Source organism: Dermacentor albipictus, chromosome 2, assembly GCF_038994185.2.
Source record: "Dermacentor albipictus isolate Rhodes 1998 colony chromosome 2, USDA_Dalb.pri_finalv2, whole genome shotgun sequence".
In the NCBI taxonomy this organism is placed as follows: domain Eukaryota; kingdom Metazoa; phylum Arthropoda; class Arachnida; order Ixodida; family Ixodidae; genus Dermacentor; species Dermacentor albipictus.
The window spans coordinates 38,722,604-38,737,836 of NC_091822.1; the positions used below are offsets into that span (position 1 = coordinate 38,722,604).

At 44.2% G+C, this 15,233-nt stretch overlaps 1 protein-coding gene across 7 annotated transcripts in view; it reads left to right on the forward strand.

The window, feature by feature from the left end:
- LOC135918272 (uncharacterized) overlaps positions 1-14,564 on the forward strand; it is a 153,946-nt gene extending 139,382 nt beyond the window's left edge. For 5 of the 7 annotated variants that reach the window (XM_070532833.1, XM_070532832.1, XM_070532836.1 and 2 more), the window contains 2 exons: positions 12,233-12,370; positions 14,320-14,564. In XM_070532833.1, coding sequence (XP_070388934.1) covers positions 12,233-12,370; positions 14,320-14,481 — 300 coding nt within the window. In that variant the 3' untranslated portion in view covers positions 14,482-14,564. The remainder of the gene's footprint in view (positions 1-12,232; positions 12,371-14,319) is intronic. The other 2 variants (XM_070532835.1, XM_070532837.1) reach the window with 1 other exon arrangement.
- The last annotated feature ends 669 nt before the right edge of the window (positions 14,565-15,233 follow it).

A 15,233-nucleotide genomic window follows, 5' to 3' on the forward strand; every position in this document is an offset into this window, starting at 1 on the left:
TCCGTTTCGTATTCTCTTCGAAGGCGACTAAAATCCATTTGAAAACTCGAAGCGGCTTTTAGTTGCCCTTAAGGTATTTATGTTACTGTATAATATTCCAAGCAGGGCACCGATCAGTCACCGAGAAACAATCACAGTGACGAACATCAACTTTACGGTGTGCTCATAGTACAACGTAACAATTTAAAATCCGTGATGTTAATGCAGTTGCTGCAAGGAGTCGGCTTTTTCGACGCGTGGTCTATTAAGCCAAAAAAGGAAATGAAGACCGTATTCTTGCAGTATTAGTTCATTTATTATCGCAATTGTGGATGAATGAAATTGCGCTCTTGTATAGCACTATAATTTTATTTACTTAATGGAAAAGTTTTGGATTTAGGTAATAAATATTTTTACTCTAGCTATAAACATAATAAAATTTCATAATAATTTTATAACTGTGCTACTCTACAGCACAAGAATATATCGCAGTATGAAAAAAAAGTGATTAATGTAACAGATTGTACTCAAAAGATGCATATAAATATCTACTTCAAATCTGAGTTTTGTTAGTCCTATTAGCACATTATCACTCTATGTCAATGTGAGGAGTAAAATAAATCAATGTTCTCCGCCTTAAGTGTCCTAAGTACGGGTGTTCGAATTGCTAAGTATTAGAAGAAAATACAAAAAGTCGAGAAAAACAGTCTTGAAATAATAAATTGAATACAGATATTTTGTACGTTCCAAACATTGCGAAATAGCAAAGACGCCTGGAGTATTTCTGGCGAAAAATTTGGGGTGACCCCATCTCACGATGCGTGTTCACGTCAAAAGAGACTAACATTGAAGCTGTGCAGAGAAAGACCGCACTGCCATCGGCGAAAGGCGTCGTATATGTGGCTGGTACGAAGCCGGGATCATTTCCCTGCGCTTCCGATGATGATGATGACGACGTAGGAATAGCAAGCCCTTTCACAGCGGGTGAACACAGGCAATCAGCTGGCTTAAAGAGAAGAAAAGAACTTAAATAATGAAGAAGACGACGATCACCGTCGCCTCACAGATAACATATTGTGAGGCCTGGCGAGAAGTGGTCCACCACAAAGACCGCCGCTTTTTGGTGACCGCTAAAGTGTATCCCTCCTCCATGATACGTGCGTTCACAGGGACGGTTCTTTGCAGGCAAGTCACTACGGTACGTATGCGCCACCGAGACGCAAACAACAAATGCTGTTTAACCTGACAAATAACATTTTGAAATAAAATAAATTCGCGGGAAGAACGTGTAATTCTTCATTTGGCTGGCGGCCGCTGAAGTGCCGTCCACGTAAGCACCTGCATGCATCCATCGGTATCAACAGGCATATAGCGGTATAATAAAGGCAATGCATGAAGCGCTTGGCCAAGGCCCTTGCCTGCACCTGCGGTGTGTTAGCGCTTAGAGATATTATTGGACGAAACTCACCCGCGAACAGTGCTCACTGCCCATACCAGGTGCAAAGTAATAACTCTGCGTAACATTCTGTTCTACTGGTTTCATTGAGACACAGAGAACGAGGTGTTGTGGTGGAAGTAGTCGAGCTTGGTTTTCTTGCACTTGTCAGAACTACCACACACGACACCGTAACTCGTTCCATTCGGCCACAAATTGTGACTGGTTTTCTTCCAGAGGTTAGAGGTGTTTCAGTAATACAAAAAATCCGTGCATACGTGGCTTGTGGTATACGTTATATGAACACGGGAACATGAATTTCGTATTGATTCTCTGACGATGGGCAAAACGTGAACAAGGTGATTGCTGGAGCCAACGTTTCGACAAGTGGACTTGTCTTCTTCAAGGTGACGTATGTTTTCCTCGCCACAGTATATATAGGTGGTGTTCTTCTAAAGGGGAGAGGGAGTGAGGCGGGAGAATGCGGAAACGAGGGAAAATGTGTTAGACTGTCGAATCGAGAGTAAAGGAACGCTGTGTACAAGGTCAAAACCACCCCTGTCTGTCAACACACGGGCGTTAGCCGGCGTGCCAAGGGCGTCTGACACGCAGGCTAACAAAAAAAAGGAAAGAAAAAAGAAAGGAAAAAAGGGGGGGGGATACGTCAAGAAATCAAACTAAGCGTTGTTACCTATAGCTTGATGTTTAGCATAGCGAATAGATTCTAAAGCACCCTTTGAAACATTTATGCCTATTGGTTGCAATGTCTTGAACTTATGGAAAAGGTATGATTCTCTGTATTTTCTTTCTCGTTCAGAACGGAAATTTGACTCTAAGATGTAGCGTTTAAGTTCATCAAAGTTATAACCTGGTTGGTTCAAATGCTCGGCGACGGCTTTGGGAAACTTGTTAGCTGTGTCCGCGCGATGTCCGTTTATTCTGACGTTCATTGATTGTCCTGTTTCACCGATATATTGTTTCTTACGGAAGGAACATTCAAGCATATAAATCACATCCAAACTTGTACAAGTGAAGCTAGATTTGACTTCATGTGCATAACTGTTTGCGGTGCTTTTAATTTTAATGTCGCTTTGAAGGTGCCTGCAGGTTTTGCACCTAGGGCGACAACATGCTTTTATTACGGGGGAATGCTGTTGGCTGACCTTTGCGTGCACTAACATGTCCTTAAAGTTCTTGTTTCGGCGATAGGTAACCCTGGGTACATCCTGGAACGCTTTTCGCAGATGCTCGTTACTTGATAATATTGGGTGGTATTTTCTTAGGATGTTGTTTATGTTTGGGAGTGCATTAGAATATGTTGTTATAAAGGCCGGTTGTCTGTCAAATTCCACTGTGGGCTGTCTCTTCGCCAATTCCGACTGTCTCTCTAATCTTGACGCGGCATCATAAGCTGTATCGAGAGCAACTTGGGGATAGTTCCTTTCTGCTAGCATTGATTTAAGGTCATTTAGGTGGTGGATATAATCGTGGTCTTCGCTGCAGATTCTTCCTATCCGTTTCGCTTGTCCAACAAAAATTCCTTGCTTGCAGTGTCGCGGGTGATGACTGTTGTAGTCTAAATATTGCTGGCTATCTGTAGGCTTCCGGTAAATTGTCGTTCTCACTTTTCCGTTTTCTACGTAGACTGTCGTGTCCAGGAAGTTGATCTGACTAGGAGAGTGGTGAGCAGTAAATTTATTACTCGGGTGAAAGTGATTGAAATGGCTAATTAGGTCGGTTAAGGCGCTTGGACCGTGTTCCCATAGTATAAATATGTCGTCAATGTAACGACGATAGGTGTGGGGTTTTAAAGGGTAGGATTTCAGCAGGTCTGCTTCAAGCTGTCCCATGAAAATGTTCGCATACGTGGGAGCGAATGGCGTACCCATGCTAGTGCTGAAAATTTGCAGGTAGTGTATAGAACTGAATTCGAAATAGTTGAGCGTGAGAACTAACCTAAGGAGCGATAAGTAAACTTCAGGATCGTACGCTTGGGGATCGATTGCGAGGGATCTAGAAACGGCTTCAATTCCTTCACTCGTGGGAATGTTGGTGTAAAGGGAAGAAACATCGAAAGTGACTAGAATAGCGCGGTCGGAAAGGATTTGGTTGGCGTTGATGGCGTCGATAAATCGAAGGAAGTGTGGCGTGTCTTGAACGAAAGATGGGAGCATGGTGGGTATGTTTGACAAGTGGCGATTTAAGAATTTAGATAGTGACTCAGTAGGTGTGTTGTTATTAGCCACAATAGGCCGACCTGGGACTTCTGCTGTAAATATTTCTTCCACCGGAATTTTATGTATTTTAGGAAGAAGATAAAAACGGCCTGCTGTTTTGTTCTTGGGGATCATGAAGTGATATTCAGACTGCGTGATTAGTTGCCTGGACAGGAGCTCCGCTATTGTGCTTATCACAATATTGCTGTTATCTGAAGTTGGGGTTTTTTCCTTTCCTTTCCTTTTCCTTCTTTTTTTTGGCAGCCGGCGTGTCAGACGTCCTTGACACGCCGGCTAACGCGCGTGCGTTGACAGACCGGGGTGGGTTGGGGGGGGGGGAGGGGGGCTGGTTTCGACCTTGTACACAGCATTCCTTTACTCTCAATTCGACACGCTAACACGTTTTCTGTCGTTACCGCATCCTCCCACCTCACATCCTCTTTCTTTAGAAGAACCCCACCTATATATACTGTGGCGAGGAAAGCATACATCGCCTTGAAGAAGACAAGTCCACTTCTCGAAACGTTGGCTCCTACATTCCCCTTGTTCACGATTTGTTCATCGTCTTGAATTTCCATCTCCTGCATTCCCCGTCTTTTCTCTGGCGGACTAGGAAGGTAATATGAATGTGGCCCAACCATGGGAATTGTGACAATGTAGTAGAAGTGTCAGACACTCACGAGGTTCCTTCGTGCAGTCAGTTGATTGATGCGCGGCCACTGTTTACTCGAGCTGGTGTCATGCGCTCTTGGCAGCTATTGTAGCTTGCTGCGGCTGTCACTGACCTCATCCATTGTATTTGTTAACAAACGTGCATTCTCATAATAGGCGCTGTACCGATTGGTTTGTCACGCATCGCTTGCAGCGATACGCTTGAATAATGTGATTAGGATTGTGAGGGTAGTTCACATACTTTGCGCGGCATAACTGTCTATCTACCCATCTGTGTGTGTACCATTATGTATGTATGTATGTATGTATGTATGTATGTATGTATGTATGTATGTATGTATGTATGTATGTATGTATGTATGTATGTATGTATGTATGTATGTATGTATGTATGTATGTATGTATGTATGTATGTATGTATGTATGTATGTCGCTAGCCATTCTTCCGGCGAGCTGATTTTCTCTGTAGTCCATTGTCAACCAGATATCTTATTGGGCTACCGTTCTGAGAGAACGGGGTTCGAAACGAGCCATTGGACAAGCATTGGCCACGGGACATGTGCCAGAGTGCACATACTAGCTGCTCTTCAACGAACTTTTTTTCACGCCGACATGAGTCACCGTAGATGCGAGACGGAATAAGCACCGCTATTCGAAGAAACTGGAGACCTTTAGCGTGTCCGGTATTCCGGCAAATGCGGGTGGTTTGCCAGTTTAGCGGGGGCGTAAACGTGAGCGGCAGGATTGGTGGCGCTAGCTGGTGGTGCAAAGCTGAACCACACAAACACAGAGCTAAATACTGTACTCTGCTTAGCTCCTGGTGTAAATATTCTACAGTGGCGTAATCGTGTTCACAATTGCGTCACTGCCAAAAATTTGCACCACTTGCGAAGCAGGATATAGTGGGTTACTGCAGTTTCAGCTCTGTGTCTGTCTGCTTGAACTCTACGCTACCAGGCGGCTGCAGCGATCCAGCCACGCCCAGGCAAATCCGGCAATCCACCCAAACCGCTCCCATTTACCGAAATAGCGGACCGGCTAAAAGCCTCTACTCTTTGACGCCGATAGCGTATGCGCAACAGGGTCACGCTCATTTTTATTGAACCTGTTTGGTGCCAACTTAAGTTACTGCGTATGCAATAGTTGATGAGGGACACTCTCCCCTTTGGCGCAAACGTCTGTTACTAAGTTGCTGCGACTGGGATTGTACCCCGCTCTACAATGACGAAACAGATCCCGTAAATTTATTACGATGCTGAGCGGAATCTATCCGACGTCACAAAGGTTCCTCAAGGACAGCCACCCGAAGCAGTTGTAGGCTGCGCCATGAATTAACTAGCCATATGGCGACCTTCAATTGACCTCTCGCGAATTCGGGTCACTGAGTAAGTGCTGCAGTATGTGCGGCCATTGAGGGAACAATTCTCATCGTTAGCAGGCACCGGCCAGCTCGTCTTGTAGGCCATGCGAGAACTTCTAGGCTAGGCCACCAGATGGTGAGGCGTGTCGAGAAAGAAGCGCGACAGAGGAGCCTGGTTCGTGCATGACGCGTTTGCCATCGTTCGCATGCCCCGGCATGCCATGCATTTCGGACGTCACTCACAGGCTTTTGCGGTGACGACGCTAGATGGCGCCGAGTGTCCTTAGGCAAGCACGAAATAGGCATTCCGCTTCAGTACACGCTTCATACATAAATTATCAACTTTTGCGGACAACTTAACTGCATTTGCTTGTCATGAAGATCACTCTCTGTAACCTTTATTTGTAAGCCCACCCCTTATGTAATGCCCCCTAACAGGGGTCTTTAGGGTAATAAAACGATGTGAAGTGAAGTGAATCGTTTCACGGGCGGCAATGCGTTGTGTCACTATATTGATGCAACGCTAAACGCGTTACCGTCAACAATCATCGTGAGATGGATTCCACCACTTTGTGATGTGAACGTGTATCTGATGATGAGGCGAAAAATACGACAATGGCAGCGCGACCAAGCGACACTACGAAAAGGCTACGAACTGTCGACCTTTGGTGTTATTTAGGCAGAAGTTAATCAAGGCACAGTTACTAAACATAGTGTTAATTATGGCACTCGAGCCATTACCCTTGGTGGCAGTCAAGCCACCAAGGGTAGTGGCTTAATTGGTAGTGCCTAAATAAAACCTTTGGTTTTGTTAAGGCGATAATAATTAAGGCAGATGTAATTAAGATATAGGTATTTAGGCACTCGAACGCACGACCTCTCGTGGGAGTCGTACCCACGATCTTTGGTGTTAGGTCGAAGTTAATTAAGGCACGGGTAATTGAGGTAGAGAAAATTAAGGCGCTTCAAACCTGCACCGCTGTTGCATAATGACTAAGTACCACGCAGTGGTCGCAATGCTTTCGCATTCATCGACATAGAGATGGTTAAGTGCCGCTTGAATTTGTGGACGAAGACAACCCAACCAGCCCAAGTCAGCACATTCAGAGCGACACATACAGTGGCACAAACCAAGTGAAGCAAGTTGGCGTCAAACAGGTTCACTTAGGAGCAGCATATACCCGGTGGCGCATGCGGAAAAGCCAAGGCTAGCATGAAAAACCTTCATTGTTGAGTGGCACATACGCACTCTCATTTACCCATTGACATAAGCTGGTCCAGCCATTGGTCCAGCCACATTGGTCCAGCATTGGCCCAGCCACCCGGCGCTTGACGCATTAAAGCATGAGTTGCCAAGTGACTCATGTTGGCGGGAAAGTTGGACAACCTGTCCCTAATTATACATATAATTTGCTACAAATAATTTTGGAAATCGTTATCACATTTCGCACTTGGGAAAAGCTTTTCGTTGCTTACAGACCTACCTATATCTTCTGAGCGTGTAGTATTTGTTCCGGGAATTTATCGCTAAAGCGAATCAGCTAAAACCGCTCGTTTGGTTTCGAGCCCACGTCACTCACCACAGCAAAGCGATGCTCTAATCGCTAGAGCATGCCAAAGTCGGAGGGAAAACGGTTAGGGACAGAGGCAGGCAAGCCAAAGCAAGGCAAGGCAGGCAAGCAGGCACGCAAGGAAAGTGCCGGAAGTACACTAATAACGCTAATCGCATTAAAATCAATAGGAATTTTAATTCGATTAGCATTATTAGTGCATTATTAGCACTATTATGGATGTCACCATCCTTAACATTATGGCTTCCCAGTTGAAAAAGGCAACAGGAATTCTTGTCGCAACTACAGAATTTTCTGTCGCGACTACAGAAATTTCTGTTGTACGACAGAAGTTCCTGATGTTTCTGGAGTTTCGACAGACATTTCTGACGTTACGACAGAAATTCGGATGTCGCAGCAGAAACGTTCTGTCGCGAAGACCAAGAGTTCTGAAGTCGCAACAGAAACGTTCTGTCGCGTCAACAAGAGTTCTGAAGTCGTTACAACAGCTTTCTATCGTGACAGCGATTCTGACATTCCGACAGAAATTCTGTCGTCGCAATAGAAAGATTCTGTCGCGAAGACGAGGAGTTCTGAAGTCGCCACAAAAACTTTCGGCCACGACAACAAGAGTTCTGAAGTCACAACAGCTTTCTATTGTGTTAGCGATTCTGACGTTACGACAAATTCTGCCGTCGCAAGAGAAAGATTCTGTCGCGATGACGAAGAGTTCTGAAGTCGCAACAAAAACGTTCTGTCGTGACAAGAATTCTGTAGTTACAACAGCTTTCTGTCGTGACACCGACTGACTTTACGACAGCAATTCTGACGTCGCATCAGAAACACTTGTGGCGACGACCACAAGAGTGTATGAAGTCGCAACAACAGCTTTTGTTCGCAACAGCGATTCTGACGTCGCAACAGGAACTCTCTGTCGGGACTACACAGAAATGTGCTACTTTTTGTCGCAGCGACATAAGTTTTGACGCCTCGACAGAAGCGCGTTCCATCGCGACGCTTTAAAATTGTATGTCAGTTTCGCATTGGTGGTGCACACTCTACTTTTTTCTTGCACGGTTTTCAATCGTGCTTATCTGCAGCCTGCAATGATGATAGCACCGACACCGGTGTTAACGTCTACGTGGCCAATTGTTATAATTGTGCCTTACGACGAGGCACTAGCAACGCCATACTAGCCTCATCAAAATCATACCATCTGCGGGAATGGCTGCGTATCCATTTTACTTTATTTGGTAAGATGTGCCACACAGGCCTGTGGACTTAAATGTGCCGTTACACTGACACATTAGTTACTTTCCCAGAAATATTGCATAAGCTTTTGCGAAGCGGAAATAAAGTCTTGGGTTGTTCCTCAACGTTGCGTGAAAAGCTGTTTCACTCTGGTCTCATTATTCTGATACAGCGCTGTGGTGAGAAACCAGTATGCTGTCAGAAAGAACACTCATCCACGAATGTTTATGCAGCTGTTTTTCATTGAACACACGAATTATGTGCGCGCTCAAAAGTGTAAAGAACGAGATACAACTGTCGAAATTAGCAGTAACAGCCCCACAGTCACCGTTGTCTATTTCTGAATTTCTTATTTAATATGGACATCGTACATCAATACTGATGTTCTAGCACTCCACGATGTACCTGTCGATGGTAAAAACACTTTTGCTCTTCTAGAGATTCGGCACGGGTCCCGGTGGAGTGATAGCGGATCTTGGCTCACTTTGCAAACATCCGGTGGTCAACAAAGCCAACTAAGTACTTGGGTGTGCCGCTCGAGCACTATAGTGATACCGCACAGTACTGGTCCTATGAAGCTGATAGAATGAGGGAAAAATCAAAGGGTTGGCTTGGCCGAGATTTGTGAATGTTTAGACGTGCTTCTGTGTGCAATCTCTTTTTAGTAGCGAAAGTGTGGTATATTATGCAAGTGTTATCAATGTGTCGTTCAAGTGTGCAAAAAATGCATCGTGTTTTTGCCGTATTCATATGGGCTTCCAGTTGGGAAAGGATAAGCAGAACCAATTTGTTTCGTTCAGCTCGAAGTGGTGGGCTAGGTCTGTCGCATTTGTTTACCAGACAAATTGTGTGGCGTTTTCTTTTTTTGGGGATCAGAGAAGTGATTTTCTACGCACAGTAATTCAAGTTCGTTTGGGAAAAGCACTGCCGCAATATGTTGTAACGACCAGTGATGTGAAGGGAGGAAGTATTAGGGGATATCTGCGCGAAGTGGTTGATTCACTTCGTATGTTGCGTGTGCGGTTTTCCATGGAATATCTGTGCTCTGTGAGTAGAAAAACACTGTATAAAGACTTAGTTGATACAATGTTGCCAATACCATTACACAGGTCTGTAAACTGGGGAGGCCAAGGAGAAGATGTACTGAAACGGGTGAAACAAATGCCAGTTAGACCCACTCAAAAAATGCTTTTCTTTAAGCTACACACAAACACGCTACCTGTAAAAACATGGTTAGAAGAAAAAGGAATATATGTGCCCTGGACAGTACACTGCTTACTTTGTAAAAAGCCAGAGACCATTGAACACGTTTTCATCGATTGCTGGGATCCAATATTTCATTGGGAAGTCTTACAACGTACACTTAAAAAAGAACTACCGATTACACCTCTTGGTATTCGATATTTGCGAACCGATAACGAAGGAGGAGTTCCGTACGATATGTTTATGCTCCTTGGCCTCCACAGTCTGTGGAAAACGAGAATGGCAGTGCGACACTCGGCTGTCGATACCCTTCCGGCGAGAATAAACTTCATCGAAAGTGTCGCGTATATTCGGGAAATATATCGTACCCAGAGTGAGCCTCCCGAGTGGGTGGCTATTCTTGATGAACTGATCAAGCTGAAGCGATTCTAATATATAATGATAGCCAAAGTGTGGTTGACATGTTTTAGCATTTGAATGTGTTCTTGGTTTGTGCTGCAAACAGGCAATAAAGAAAAAAAGTAGGAGTGCTGCGGTAGTAAGATGCGGGGCTCGGAATCGTGAGGTCCCAAGTTCGAGTCCTCGATGGGGACGATTATTAAATTTTTTTTGTACTTTTATTTTTTTATTTATCGTACTAACAAATTTACATAGCTTTAAGGAGGTCTCTGTCAATTTTTAATTAAATATTCATGAAGAACTACAGAACTATCTACTGCAGGACTTCACACTACAGACAACAGAACTACAGACAATAGAACTGCAGGCAACAGAACTACAGGCAACAGAACTACAGAAACAACGTCCCAAAATACGACAGACTTAAATTTCCTGTTGTGTTTTTCAACTGGGTTACGCAATTATTGGCGCGAAAACAACGGAAGACGCAGATTAGAAGAACGCCGACCAGTGTTCTTCTAACTTTGCGTCTTTCGATATTTTCGCGCTGATTATTAAGTATGTATCACTTCCTACTCACCCATCTTTCTACGTTACCGCATGAAGACGGGTGGCAACAAAGCTGAAACAATGTTGACGGCACCAGACAGAGAAATGTAAGGATTGAAAAATATTCAGGCGAAGTGTGGTATCTCATCACGAAAGAAAACAAAAGATCAGTGTAAAAAAACCTAGCTGCACACGGGGCATTACACTGGTGTAACACTAGCCGTGTAACAAAACTTCCTGCATTATCTTGACATGGCTAACTAACATACCCATTCTGTAGCTTTAAGACTTATGCTTTCCTATATAAACTTTTTAAAAACAATTCTACATTCTGTCGACAATGATAGAACAAATTCACAAAGAAGTTGACCATCTGAGTTGACGAACTGTTTCCGAAGAACTTAATCTGAGGAAATATGGTTTGTTTCAGCACACATTTTGGATTATCCTTAGATTCGAGCTACTGTTTGTCGACACATTTTCTGAACATGTGGGGATAAACAGTTTTTGAATAAGCAGTGTATAAATCCCTTATCAATAAAAATAAATGTAACCATACGTGCTAGGTCAAACACTACGTGAGAGTATTTGTTTCTGTTACGGAAACTTGGGCGGTTATTGCTTGATGAGTGTACAATTTTGCAGGGACATTTTACAGTCACAGGTGTGTACGTCTTCGTCCCATAATTATGTCACAAAATGAGCATATATTTGCCTATGTCTAATCCAACGATAAGTAAATAAAATATTAAAGATGTAGTTTTAAAAAATCAGGGGCCTCTCACGTGGTTCCATTGGTAATTTTAGTTATATAATGCTAGTTCTGAAGCGCCGATTAGGAACCGTTCTGCCTCAACTATTTTTCAGATTGGTTCTAACTTATAATTCACAGCATAAATTTAGATTCGGCGTTGCTTTGCTGCCAGGAGGTGACCTTCACGGCCTACATAAACCCTCACTACCTTAGCCCTGGCAAGCGTTCACGAGCGACGCTCCTTGGCTGTTTTCTCTCGTAGCGGAGAGGATGGACCGCTTCGCATTTGCGTCGCGAGCACATGCTCCATTCCGCCTCACCCACAACCCTGCCCACACAAGCCTGGTGGCTCAAAATTTGTGAGGGGCCATCCAAGGCGCGTGTCATTGCATCTTGCATTCAGTGTGCGATTGTTCCTCCCAACTTCTGACACTCACGCAATGCACACGCAACACACATACTTCACCCATACAGAGGCTGCACAGTTTCGAGACGTTCGCTAAGATAATTTATTACAACGTCATTTAGGGAATTAGGTAACGGCGAAAAGAAAATTTTACTCCGTATTGCTCCGTTACGTGACCTTAAAAAAAGTGCCGCTTCAAAGCCTCCCTCGAACACAATTATTGCACATAGTAAAGCGATATTGTACCGCTCCTTTATTGGACAGATATATGTATAAAATTACCTAAGAAATTGCTCCAGGCTACTATAGATCGGGGCACGTGCTGCACATGCACTTCATATAACCCGCGAAGTTGTGTTATCTTTTCTGCGTAACCTGTCAATAGAATGAGCGCTCCGTATTAGACAGCAACTGTCGTTTCCATTGATGAATATTTACAGCCTATATATTGGTTGCAGATTTGCGCGACAAGAAAACATGTTGACAGAGATGAGCAGCTCCTAAGAAGGCCGTATTTTATATATGGCACATTTCTCACTACAAGCACCAACAGGCATGTTGCCTTTGCCGAGTACCACACCAGCGTCCGGGACAAGGTCAGTGGGCCAGCGTTGTGCTTAACCAATGTTTCTGATGAGGAAATGTCATGTGCAGATCGCACACTTAAGCATGTGCAAGAACCTAGACATCTGTTTTCACGCTTCATAACGATGGGGAAAAGCAGACATACAAAGGCTCAAACGATTATGGCTACTACCCGAGCGAGGAAAAATAAACCTGTACAGAATTCTTCTAAATTTCTTCCACACCATACCTCCCTAAGCAAGAACATAAATAGTTGAATGGATCCAACTAAGCATCATTGCTTTACCTCTGTGGTTTCCTTTTCTTGCCTACTGCTATAGTTTCAAGGGTATCACCGTTCTTAACATGGCTTACCGCAATATTAGTCTTGTGAGAAAAAAAAAAATAAAACTCTATCTGTATGCACTTTGCCAGCATACGGTCGACTTCATATGATGCAATTCCCGATGCTGCATGCATACTTGTGGGTGCTTTCCAACTTATAAATTATAAAAAAGACGCTACGCTAGGTGCCTATGCGAGCTACTCAGCCAATATTGAAATGAAAGTGAAAACGTCGATTGACTCACCGCGCTCGACACCCTCCTCATAGAGTATGAGAGCTGCCACATTTAATCATTAAGCGTGCACCCCATACGGGTTTTATATGACGCGAAGATTGTCTAATGAAACCTTATCAAGCGTCATCACCCGTACAAAGTCATTTGGGTCGAAGCTTAGAAATTTTGCCGGGTTTTACGTGCCGAAATCACGATTGATTATAAGGCTCGCTGTAGTGAAGTGCAGATGATTACATTAAACCACCTGTGCTGCTTTAACGTGCACTCAGTGCATGTAACAAGGCCATCCTTACGTTTAAGCGGCATGTAAATGCGGCCTCCGCCGCCCAGATTGAATCGCGTACCCTCGTGCTTATCCACGCAAACGCAGAGCCACTACGGGACCAGAGCGGGTGGCTTATGAATGACGAAGGTTGCCTTTAAGCTGATTCTTCATTATCTCTTGCAATGTCATTAAAATGCATTGTTATGCGATTATTACGTTTATTCCTGGCAAAGGAACCATTTTCCGGGGTACGTAGGAATCTGAGACAATTAGCCGACGCAGGTAACTCAGGTGAATATTTCAGCATTTAAATGATGGCGCCGAACTCAATTGTCTCCTGAACTTTTTCTCCCATGCTTCATCTCATCATTTTCATTGTTTTAGCTCGTTCGGCAAGGTGGAACGATGTTCGCACTGTAATTGTGTTTGTGTCATTTACCGATATTTTTCCTAGTATTTCATTATATCTCCAAATGAAGTGTCATTTTCAAAGGTTACTTGATCTTTCAGTACACCGCCGCTTAAGTATTGCAAGATATCTATGCTATCTTAACTTGCTTTTAGCAGCAACGCGCTCACATTAATCTGAACCTCTAATATCTGAACTACATGTGGGCGTACGCAACAAGTAAAGGGTCTGCAGGCACTTACTCTCAAAGGAAAGAATGAATGTGTCGGTTCAATAATCACGTTACTAAGCGTTACGTACAGTCTTCTGCGTACTGTGATTGTGCCTGAGCCAAGCGAATGTGCTCAGTTGAGGCAGTACGATGACTCACTCAAATGTATACAGGCAGTTTGCTCTTGCAAAAGATGTCTGGACTACAACTGTATTTAAAAGGAGCACTAAATGAGAACGCGCGGCGTTTAGTCGGGTCTGTTTTGTAACGAATGTTTCATTTTCTGGAGCAGTGGAGATTCCAGCATAGTAACCAACACCCCGGGAAGAGTAAGCATCCATGGCTGAGTACTAACGACTTTTACGAATCGAGGTAAACGTGGCAAAACCATGGAAAAAACGAGCTGAAGTCCCCTTTGGAGTAGGCGCTAAATCTAATGTCTGCCTGTTCCATGACGCCGGTGCTCATTAGAGGCAAATGCTGCACCTAACCGAGCAATCGCCGTTCTCACGCAGTACACCGCGGCCCGCAGGAGGTTTGGCTCCGTGCGCAAACGAGCGGCGTTGATGCTCTTCAACGTGCACCTTGGGGACGTGAGGAAGAAGTGCGGGCCCGACGCTTTCACCATCATAAAATGGATCTGCCAGGACTTCAGAGGTGTTAACAAGTGCAACTGAGCCAGCGTCTTTTCGTCGTGCACCTGGAAGCCGTAGACCCGCCAACGGAGTGCGGTAAAATAAATGAAATTTGTTTTTTACAATTGCAAGGTCCTGCTGCCTTTCTGTCTGAGTGTTCTCCGACACCAACGCTACCCGCAGACCATGTTTCTCAACCGTGTGCTTAAATAACAGAGCCATGAGAGCGTACATTACGAAATGCTATAGACCTGTTCGGTGGCTCAGCTGCAGCGTTGCCTTTTTTTTTCTTGCTCCGCATAAGGTCGCGGCATGAAAATAATTCGACCGTGGTGACCACATATTGATATGTGCGTTATATCACATCTGTCACAATCGCACATTCATGGCGCGCCGAATAACCCAAGATTGCATATACAGGAAGCCATCTATTACGCCGCTTTTCATACATATATGTGAGAAATTCAAAGTCAAAGGCATTATGAATCGACTCACTCAGACTAAGGATGACTAACATTCTTACTGGGTTTCGATGAGTTCCACTGACTCCAAAGGGTGTGAAGTCGATAGCAGTTTGATCCCGTGCGTTGCGCAGAGAACTCCATCAAGCATCCAGTAAAGAAATTGCGACAGTGGTTGCAACTATTAAAAATTACGAACAAATTGCAACCAAGATTTCATAAACTTTCCATCAAGTGTGCTGACTGGTACACTCGATGCGGGATAAAAATTATCTTATTATCGTGCCTGCCGAACTCACGACTGAACCATAGTTTTAGTCACAGATCTTAGAT